The 10,688-nt window shown below is 57.8% G+C and overlaps 1 protein-coding gene across 1 annotated transcript; it reads right to left on the reverse strand.

Moving 5' to 3' along the window:
* Positions 1 to 1,863: 1,863 nt before the first annotated feature.
* Positions 1,864 to 4,934, reverse strand: SIX1 (SIX homeobox 1). Its single transcript, XM_074998674.1, has 2 exons — positions 4,030 to 4,934; positions 1,864 to 2,804 (listed from the first exon to the last, which is right to left on the reverse strand). Exons 1-2 carry the CDS (start codon positions 4,587 to 4,589, stop codon positions 2,531 to 2,533), a joined length of 834 nt encoding a protein of 277 aa, XP_074854775.1. The 5' UTR covers positions 4,590 to 4,934; the 3' UTR covers positions 1,864 to 2,530.
* Positions 4,935 to 10,688: the final 5,754 nt, after the last annotated feature.

The following is a 10,688-nucleotide window of genomic DNA, read 5'->3' on the forward strand; positions in this document are numbered from 1 at the left end:
GGATCCTGGAGCGCTCGGGGCAGCATTGGTGTAAGTGGCCCTGCAGGGGAAAGGTCTGAGCCCTTCCCAGCGCTGGCCCAGGCCCGGGCCTGGGCCTGGCTTCTCTCGCTCCTCGTCTGCCCTTCGCCTCCCTTCTCCTCCCTTCCCCGCGAGGGGCTTTCCTGCAAGCCCAGCGGATCCTTAGGCTGGCTGCGGTCCTGGTCCTTGGGCGGGGGGGCTGCCCGGTAACACAACGAGCCGGCGTGGAGCAGCGAGACCCCAGGCAAGGAAAAGGGCCCGGTGGCCCTGTGCTCAGCCCGGCTCGGTCCTGTCCCAGGGCCGGGCACCGCGCGGCTGCTGTAAGCGCCTTTCCCGGGGTGTCAATTTCACCCCCGCGGGTTACCAGCCCCGGGGCCCCACAGCGCTGCCCCGCTGGGTTTACACGCCCGGCTCGCCGCGGCTTTCTCGTTTCCCAGCGGAGCCGCAGCAGCGTCCAGGGCCGGGCTGGCCCGAGGTGCAGAAAAGCCACCGGGGCCCACCCCGCTGGTTCTGCAAGGGACCCTCAGGCCCGGGAGAGCCGGCGGCGGGCAGGGAGGGGTGACTGCCGGCGGGGAGACTCCCGGGAGTGCCTGCAGAGGGGGACATTTCGCCCTGGCCCGAGACCCGGGAGGAAACACGGCTCTGCCTTAAACCAACACAGAGTCAGCGATCCGGAACGCTAACAGGCCAGGTCGGGCTTGCCGGCGCTGACCGTGGCGCGCACAGCCGGGCTGGCGGAGAGAGCCGGGGATGTCACACGCCCGGCCCGGGCGCGGCGGAACCTCCCCCTGGGCGGCCAGGGGTCGAGTTCCCCATCTTGCTAGTCCTGGGCTGACCCTCAGCGGCCCTGCTTCGGCCTGGCCCTGATCCACGAAGGGCCCGATCCCGGCGTCCTGACTCCGGCCAAATGCTGCTCCAGCAAGGAAGGGCCCCACCCACCGCTCAGGCAGAAAACTGGCCGTGGGGCGCGTGGGAGGCCGCAGGAGCGGCAGGATCGGGCCCTTCGTGGGCAAACGCCTGATATTGTTCCCCTTTGTAACATCCGGAGCTCGAACCCACCTAAACTCGCCAGGGCCATTGAGCCCAGCTCGGAGGGCTCCGCTCTGCAGCGGGAGACGCACCAGCAAGCCTGGCAGGCTGGGTTTTAAGGCACCGTCCCTTGATCCTGCTGGTTTTAAAGCTGAACTCCGGAGCAACGGGCGTGTTGTCCTTTGAATGTCTGACCAGATTTACCGCCCTTAACAAGTCCCCCTTATCTGGCAGCAAGAGGCTGCCCGCGCCTCCAACCCGAGCTCAGAAGGGAAGGGCTGATCCGTACGGTTCGTGTCCTTTTCTTACTCTCCAACGCACCGTGGTCCTTCCCTCCCGCACTTGCCACCGAGACTGTTCGCAGGGAAGGAGGGAGATCGCGCAGAAAGTGGCTGAAAACAGCGGGGAGATAAACGCTGCGTCTAAAAACACCGAACACAAAATTAAACCAGCAGTTACCCAGCCCAGTCCCAGGGCCTCGCGTATCTCCAGTGACCCTCAGCAGAGGAAAGAATGAAAACCTCTGACACGCAAACAGAACTAAGCTGGACTCAGAAGACAGAACTCACCTGCGGGAGGAAAACCAGAGCCTCTATTCTAGTGATTGGCATTGTTTAATTTAGGTTTGTTCATGTACAATAGGGAAAAACAACCCAACCCTGGAAGTTATTTTTGGTAACACACCATCCCGCTGCCAGCTTTGCATCTTTTTGCAAGACAAACTGCGGAGGGAGGGAAGGCACAAGCTACCAGGAGTATGGGATAGTGACCTGAAACTCGCCAGGATCGAATAAATATCGGTCAGAGGAAGCCACGTTGATTTTATTTATTTTTTTCTTTATTTTTAGTTTAAGCCACATTGATGCATTTCGAAAGTTCACCACAAAAAAAAAAAGACAATCTTTGCTCTGCTAATGGGCAGTGACTTTCCTCTACCTACCTGCTCTGGATAGCTGCTTTAAGACATAGGCGCTGGTTTTTATTCTAATACTGCGTCTGTTAAAATGTCATCTACGCCGAAATCTCTCCTTAACACTAACCGTGAAAAATGTAAACGTAACTTCTCGCCCAATTCCCTTCCAAAGACAGGGCCCTGTGCGTTTATCCTCCCGCTTGTACCTCTTAACAATTCGCATGAAAATACATTTCCTCAACTATGGGGGGGGGGAAACCTCCTTTTGTCTCCCTCTGGGTTAAACCTTCCTCCTTCGTTCGGAACTGAGCAGAATCCACTTCGGTTGTAATTCCTGCTGGTAAAAGCTGAATTGATTTCGAAGGAACAGAGTGAGCGGAAACTCCCAAGGACCCGCCGCCGGCTGCCTTGGGGAAGGCTGGGAAAGAGGAGCGGAGGAGAACTTCTCGGGAGGTTAAAGTCGTGTTAAGAATCACCAGATCCGCTGGGAAGTCGGGTCCTGTCCTCTATGTACACTCGAGTGTCTCATGGCCGCGGCAAAGCTCCGGGTCCGTCGCTTTTCCTCGGGTTTTAGGAGCCGAGGTCGACCAGGCTGGAAGTGAGCGGTCCGAGCAGGGAGTCCTGGAGGCTGTGGCTGGCCTGGGAGGGAGTTAGGCCGCTCAGGGAATAGCTGGAGCTCCGGGCATGGCTGAGGTTTCCCTGGAGCAGCAGGACTGAGTTCTGGTCCGGGCTCTGCGGCGGGGAGAATTCCTCGTCCGAGCTGGACATGAGCGCCTTGCCCCCGGCCAGCGGGGAGAGCTGGTTGGCTTTGCCGGTGGCCGCGCTGTTGTTCTCGGTGTTCTCCCTAGGAAAGAGAACAAGGCGCCCTGTGTGTTACCGGCTCCGGGAGCGCCAGGCGGGCCGGGCCGGGCCGGGCCGCCGCTTCTGCCCCCTCCGAGCCGCGATCGGCCCACGCCGCGGCCCCAGGGACACGCACCGATCCCGGCAGCGCGTCCGGCCGCGCAGCAAAGAGGGGGGCCGGACGGAGTCCGGTTATACAACGCCCCCCCCAGCCGGGACAGGCTCGGCGGGTTTCGCCGCAGCTGCCGGGTCCGGCCTGCTCTGCAGCCGCGCGATGGGCCCGCACTTGGGGAAGGGCCGGGCTTGGACCCATCCCGGCGCCTTCGGGGCTGGCTCAGAGCTTTGAAGCCGCCGGGGCGCGGGTGTGTCCGGCTCTGCGGCCGGCGGGGAGGGCCCGGGCTCCCACCACGCTCATTGCTGCCATTTAAACCCGGCTCCAGCCACCCGGGTTGTCCCCAGCCGAGTCGCGCAGCTTCCAGCCACGGCCGCCCCCGATCGCTGTGCGCGGCGCTGGAGCCGTTCAGCCGCGGCCGGCCGCAGCCTCGCGGGGTTCCGGAGCCCGGTGCAGAGCCGCGCGGCCGGTGGGGGTCCAGCCCAGCGCCCCCGAGCCAGCCGATCCCCCCGCGGGCTCCCCGCGCCTGCCCATCTCCTCCCCCGGCTGCTCTGCCCGCCACCCGCCTGCCGGCGCTCCGGAGGGGAGCGCTGGAAAACAAAGGCGGAGAGCGGCCGCGCCCGTGCCCGCGAGGCGCCCTTCCGCCCCCGCCTGGGGCAGGTGGCCTGCGGCGGCGCCCAACGCGCCCCGGGGCCGGGAAGGGGAGAGGAGAAGGTTTGGCTTTGCCGGTGGGGGGGGGGTTTGTCGTCGCCTCCCGCGCAAAGGCCGCGACCCCCCTTCCCCGGCCCGCCGCGGCAGGAGGGAAGGCGAGCGCCGCCTCTCGCTAGGCTCACTGGGCGCAGTCCGCCCCGGCCACCTTCCCAGCGCCCAGGGCGCACGGCCCCCGCGCCAGCCCCGGCGGGCCGCAGCGAGAGGGGACCGTCCACCCCTTCCCCGCTGCTGGGGCTGCACCTACCCAGCGGCCGTAACTCCCCGGAGCGGAGCGGGGCGGATCCGCATCTCCGCGCTGCAACCGACACGGACCCCCCCCCCCAGCCCAGCGCAGCCGGGGCTCCCTCTCCTTGCAGCGCCGCGCCTGCATCCCGGCGGGTCCCGGGCAGGAAGAGCCGGGCCGTACCTTTCCTTCGCCTCCGCCGCCCGGTCCCGCTGCCGCCGGTTCTTGAACCAGTTGCTGACCTGCGTGGTGGTGAGGCCGGTGGCCTCGGCCAGCTCGCGCTTCTCCCGCGGCGAGGGGTAGGGGTTGTGCGCGTACCACTCGCGCAGCACGCCGCGGGACTTCTCCTTGAAGCAGTAGCTGGTCTCCTCGCCGTCCCATATGGTGCGGGGCAGCGGGAACTTCCGCCGCACGCGGTACTTGCCCACGGCGCCCAGCGGCCGGCCCCGCAGTTTCTCGGCCTCCACGTAGTGCGCCTTGAGCCAGAGCTGCTGCAGCTTGGGGTGGTTGTGCGCCGAGAACTGGTGGCTCTCCAGGATCTTGTAGAGCTCGCGGAAGTTGCCGCGGTGGAAGGCCACCACCGCCTTGGCCTTGAGCACGCTCTCGTTCTTGTGCAGGTGGTCGCAGGCGGGCAGCGACCAGAGGAAGCGGCCCAGCCGCTCCAGGTTCCCCCCTTGCTGCAGCACCTCGCACACGCAGGCCACTTGCTCCTGCGTGAAGCCGAAGGACGGCAGCATGGACATGGCGCGAGCTCGGCGGCGCGAGGCCGGGCGCTGCCAGGTGAGCCCGGGGGGCGACCAGCGGCGCGCGGAGCCCCGGCGCGCGGGGGTGGTGTGGGGGGGTGGGGCGGGACGCTCGGCTTGTTGCTGGGGGGAACTTTGCCGCGCGCCCGCCGCGGCCGGGCTTAAAGCGCCCCGAGCGGCCGGGCCGCGCTGATTGGACGCCCCCCGCGCCTATCGCAGGCGCCGCCGCCGGCGCGCGCGGCCTGCCAGGCAGCTGGGCTGAGCCGGGAGGCCGGGCCCGCCAGCCGAGCGGCTGCTGCTGCTGCTTCTGCTGCCGGCGGCGGCGGCGGCGGCTGATGAGTGAGCGGCTGAGCCTGTGGGAGAGCGGAGAAGGGGGGGAGGGGGCAGCCGCTCCGTCCCGGGGGAGCGGGGGGAGAGACACGTCAGGGCCCTGCAACATGAGCCCCGGCTCAAGTGTCACCGAAAGGGAGCGGGGGGCTCGTCGCTGCACAAATCAATTATTGCAGCCCTGAAGGAAGGGTCCCCCCCCGCCGCCGCCGCCTCCTGGTCCCTTGCAGGCTCCCCCCACCCCGCACCGCCCCTTCCCTGTGAGCTCATATTTAATTACCTTAATGTTGGGGATGAATAAATAACGGCTTGATGAATAGCTCCTGCAGCATGATAAATAATAACGGAGAGCCCTGACTGTGGGCTGGAGGACAGGAGGGCGGGGGGGGGCTATTTTCAAGGCCCTCACTCGGTGGGGCTTTGCAAGCAGGCCCTGGCAGAACCGAAAGCGGGGGAGTGGGGGAGGGGGGGAGCGTTTACACTGAAGTCGATCTGACTTCGAATTCATCAGCTCCAATCCTCCGGCTAGGAGCCGGCTGGTTGGGAGTCGGGCCCAAGTCCCAGCCCTAAGGTGCTGGCCAAGAAGAGTAAGGAAAGCAGCATCCGTTGTGCCGCGGGGTGGAGGAAGGAATAAATTTGCTTCCCACCTTGAGCAGAGAGGAAAGGCCTTGCCGCAGGGCCCCAGCTCCTTTTGGTGCGCGCAAAACTGCCCAGACAAACGGCGCTGCCATTAGCCTAATCCTCCTCGGCACACCTTGGTCCGAAGCAGGTATTAGTTAAAAACCGTTGGAAAACAATCAGCGTCCCTAAACAAAGCGGGTCTATTGTCAGGAGCGGGGGCCGGGTTAGGCGAGAACAATCAGCAGAGATAAGGGCGGCGGAACGGTGGGAAGACAGTGTCTTTATGGCTGTTTATCTTGGATTAGATAAGCAGAAGAGCCAATTGCGAGCTCCCTGCGGAACGCGCCGGCTTTCGGAATGAGCTCGCTTAGTGGGTGCTAATCGCAGCCGCGAGGCTCTTTGAAACCCGCGGGTGTTTGGCTTGATTTGACGTTAGGCGCTTAAAGTTACGCGCGGAACCTCCGTGGCCGCCAGAAACGCGCGTGGAATGCCAGCTCAGCTGTGTGCTTCGTTCCCCCGGGTGCCCGCGGGTCCCCGCTCTCTGCCTCCGCTAAAGCGCCAACACCCTTCGCATTTGCCGCAGATCTTTGATTTTTCTGGGGTCTTATGAAGAAAAAAAAACACACACACACTCTAAAAGCGCGGAGCCAGGGGCGGGCGTGAACGCGGTAGACGCGGCGTTTCCGAAGCAGGGCTCTCCTCTGCAGGGAAACGCGCAGGAGGCCGACGCTGATATTCATGTATGCCTAGATTATTTTTAAATAGACTTAATGGCCATTTGAGCAGTTTAAAATAAGCCCCGGCCCCCACCGTCTGGACAATGGCTTTACTTACTAAACTGGAGTCCTGGCGCTTCTGTACCCCATGACCATGTGTCTGGTAATTTTCCCTTGCCATTTTATTTTAGTACTTATGATGTTTCAGATGAAGTCTTCAAGAGCTGCAATGTCCTGCCAGAAGGAATGTCTCTACTTGGAACAGATCCTTATTGACAAGGCAGCTGCGTGGGGACCGGAACGGAGTCTTAAACCCAGCTCGAAAATCAACTAATACCCTAAAGTCTGGAGCAAGTGCGCAGAATTATACTATGTGAGTTTGTAACTTGCAGCCCTGGTCTTCTGGACCAGAGAGTCTATGTTCAAACGCGGGTTAGCTACCCTGATTGGTTTGTGGCTAATGTTTTAAAATGGGGGAGATAAATTGTACTTTTTCCGGGAGTGTGGAGCTGACAAATTATACCTGCAGTGCTACTTAGGAAGCAGAGAGGCAGAAATTTCGACCTGTTGGGTATATTTCCCGTTTGAAGGCGGCATCTTATTCTCCTCCACCTCCCTCGGGTGTGTATCTTTACAAGCCTGACAAAAATAAACACGAGGTTCGTTAAGCAGCAGCCAATTCTTCGGATGCGGCCAGTGGAGGAGGTGAAATTGACAAGAGCTTAAGTTGCCTTTCCTATTCCAAAATGGTTATTCTTCCGCGTAAACAGAAATCCCGTCCGTAGAGTGGGGGCGGGTTGTTCACGCAGGATACCTACTACTTCCATCCTGCATTAAGAGAACCAGTTATTCTGCATGTTAATGGTTGGCCAGGGTGGGTTTTCTAAAATGGAAACCCTTCCCTTTAAACCACTCCAAGAGGTAAAACGACACGAATTTCCAAACCGTACGAACCGATGTCTTCTATTAAAATCACACCGAAAGAGTTGTGTTGTTCCAGGAGAACCCATTTGATGGCAATCCCCAAATAGCAACGAAACAGTGGAGACTCAAGAGATATTTCTCCCTCCGTAGGAAGGAATTGAGCAACATTTCCAATCTCCGAGCTTTCATTTTTTCCCTCGCAAATAAGTAGATCACGTTTATCAAAATATTGTATTTAAAACAATTGTCAAGGATAAATGAATATGCCTTTGACTACAGGGGTGGGTTTTTTTTCCTTAAACGCAAAGATAAATAATGCTACATTTTCGTCAGGCCTTCAGTGAAATGTCTCTACAGATTTAATACAAAACAGGCCATTATTTTGTGCTCGGATTTAAGAAGATATTTAGGCTAATAGCCTTCGCCGGGTTACTGGACAACACTTCAAAATTAAGAAGATCGAACTCAACTTTGCCACGTGGATCGTAGCTTTCGGGGAAAGAGTTTGGGAAAAATTCACAGGGATGGATTTATTCTGACCGTTTTATTTTTTTTTAAGTGTAAAATTAACCTGAGCCCGGACCTCACGCACATCTGGGCTTGTGTTCTTCATCCGATGAGAAACCTCCCAGCTCCGGCCGGTACCTACCCCGTAAAGATTAAACCAGCAACAACACACAAGGGCGGCGGCAGAACTCGGCGGAGCCAGCTTGCTAATGAGAATAAAACATGCTCTTCAGGACAGGCGAGCTGGAAATGCAGTAACACAAGGCGGGCGATTTCCGAACCTTGAGAGGAGGAAATACAAAACCAAGCCATTAGCAAATGAGTTTGGTGTTGTAAAGGGTTTCTTTCCCATCCACTTGCTGTTCTGAAAAATAGATCACATTTCGTTATCTTTAGTGAGAATCTGCAACGTGATACCGGATCTCTGCAGCCCTCTTTCCCAGCTGCAAGGCACAGGGGAGACAGCCAGTTTCCTTGGCTTATTTCTGAACAATAAGGATTTATGTTTTCTTTATTAAAAAGTCACCCTAAAAAGGGCAGGACTCTTTGCAGTTTGCTTGTTGCTAGCTAGAGACGCCCTTGGCCCGAGATGCCTGGAAACCAATGGAACCTTTAATTACTTATCAGTAATTGCCCCAAGACACCTGTGAAAACAAAGTTGGTGTCAGCAGGAAGCTCGGGAAGGGGGAGTCTCTCTGGTTTGTCTGTCTGATGAAGCGGGTCTTCGCCCACCAAAGCTCACGCCCCAAAATATATGTTAGTCTATAAGGTGCCACAGGACTTCTTGTTGGTTCGGAGATACCGGCTCCCTTTTGTCCTGGATGGGCTTAGTGGCATTGGAGCCCACGCGCAAGGCAAACCCGTCGGGGCGGTTGGAGGAGTTGGCAGGGTGGAGAAAGGGCGTTTGGGATCCCTCTTCCCAGGCTGTGGGGGGCGCGTTTATGCTGCTTTCCGACAGCCGTGCCTCGGCCGGCTCCGGCGGCGCGGGGGTTGTTGGGTTTGTAACCCAGGCGAAGGGCAGCGCTGTCGTGCAGGTTGAGAATGGAACGCTGGAAGTTGCCCAGCTGGCCTGAGAATTCCAAAGAGGGAAGTAAGTCCGGGATGTTAGACTGAATGGGAAGCTGGGGGGCCGCCTTGCTAACGCCCCCCCCCCTCCAAATAAACCCTCCGCGTTTGACGTGATTCACATAAGATACAGCGACGTACAAAGGCTCTTCCTTTGGCTCTTTGCCGGAACATTTTTCCCAGGATTAGAGGTGATCGCACGTTTCCTTCTTGAGCTGGGCTGACCACGTGTGGACGTGTGTTTGTTTGCATCTCTTTCCCCCTCCTGAATTCCCAATCAAAGCCCCTCAGCCCCTTTCTGTCTTGCACTAATGTACATCCTGGATGCTGAATCTGTCTCAGCTAAGAAGAATTTCCTTTCTGGAGGTGAAAGCCCCCAGCTCCTCCTGTTCAGAGGAAAGTGCTAGTGATGGTAATACAGGGTGACACTAAGTAAACAGTTAAGTTGGGCTGGAAAGATGGAGTTAATTATCCAGTGAGCTGCATTTAAACCGAGACCATGAGGGGCTGATTTGTTTTGGCACAGAGCTCTCAGAAGCAGGAGAGCCGGTGCTGTTTGTACAGCTCTCTTCGGACTCCCTCACTTGTTCTGCTTTTTTGCATCCATCAATATTGGCGGCTGGGGAGGGGGGAATCGGTTTGCATATTAAAAACGAGGAGCGCAACAACAACATAAACCTGCACAATATGGAGTGTCTGGGCAATATCGGTAAAAAGCAGCCAGCCCTCCAGATCACACACAAGCACCAGTGAGGCACTGGTTGGGGCTTCTTTCACATTTAACTTTCTCCCACCCCGAATTTCCAGGAGCGTCATACTTAGAGGCCTGGCGTCCTGGTCGCCCGGAGGCCGCTCACAAGAGCCCAGGATAATTAAGGCAGAGGGATAACCTATGTATGATTTGGTTGTGACCTCTGTCCTTACCGCACTGAAGGCGTCCAGGGTTTTATACTCTCAGGTATCCTTTCGGGGGGCGGGGGGGCATTTTTAGTTGGATTGCGGTACGGATTGTGCGGCTCACCAACTCTCGTCTTTGCGCAGGTGAATTTGCACACCCGCAGCCAGCCTGGTAGTATAGATTCCCTTTTAGAAAAGGCGGATATTAATCATCCCTGGATGCCCCTCTTTCCGGGTCATTACGGTACTGCTGGTCTCTAATCAATCCTAATGCGATGGCAATTGGAGTCCCTGATGAATGCAGCTCAGGTTACGTGTAATGGCTCTACCACATTTTCCTGGACCTCCTTCTTTAACCTGAGATGCCAGGGGGACAAGTCCCTTCTCAGCTGCTGATTGCTTCAAGATGTTGAGGCTGGGTTGGAGAAGGAGAGAGCCTATGTCTGCCCCCGGATAATCTGACACTGAATTGGATGAGCAGTTGCTTAAATCAAAGGACAACAGCCCCATTTAACTCCTTTCCTATAGGTTTCCCTACAGACTTTCCCCCCTCACTTTATTGAGCATTTCAGCTTCCAAAATCTTGTGCCAAATGATGGCCCTGCCCAGCTCTTAGGTTGCTGAGTATATTTCTATTCTTATTAGCTCTTCCCACCAGAGAGAAACTTCTGCACCACTTCTGCATCTCACCAAGTGGGTCTTTGCCCACGGAAGCTCATGCTCCCAAATATCTGTTAGTCTATAAGGTGCCACAGGATTTCTTGTTGTTTTTGCAGATACAGACTAACTCGGCTACCCCTCTGGTACTTCTGCACCACTGTGCCCTAGGCCTCTATTCTCTGCAGTTTGCCCCCATCCCAGCCGCTCAGACATGGCACCCAGGACAGCGACGAGGAAGATGAAGCGGGTACTCTAGCTAGGAAACTAATTCCCCTCATTTATCAAAATTAGCAGCTAGCATTAGAGAGCTGGAACTGCCTGGTGCTCCTGCTGGCAGGCAGAACAAGATGCATTCATGCCCTCTGTGCAGGACAAGTCGCAT

This window comes from Carettochelys insculpta, chromosome 6, assembly GCF_033958435.1.
Source record: "Carettochelys insculpta isolate YL-2023 chromosome 6, ASM3395843v1, whole genome shotgun sequence".
Taxonomy (NCBI): Eukaryota; Metazoa; Chordata; order Testudines; family Carettochelyidae; genus Carettochelys; species Carettochelys insculpta.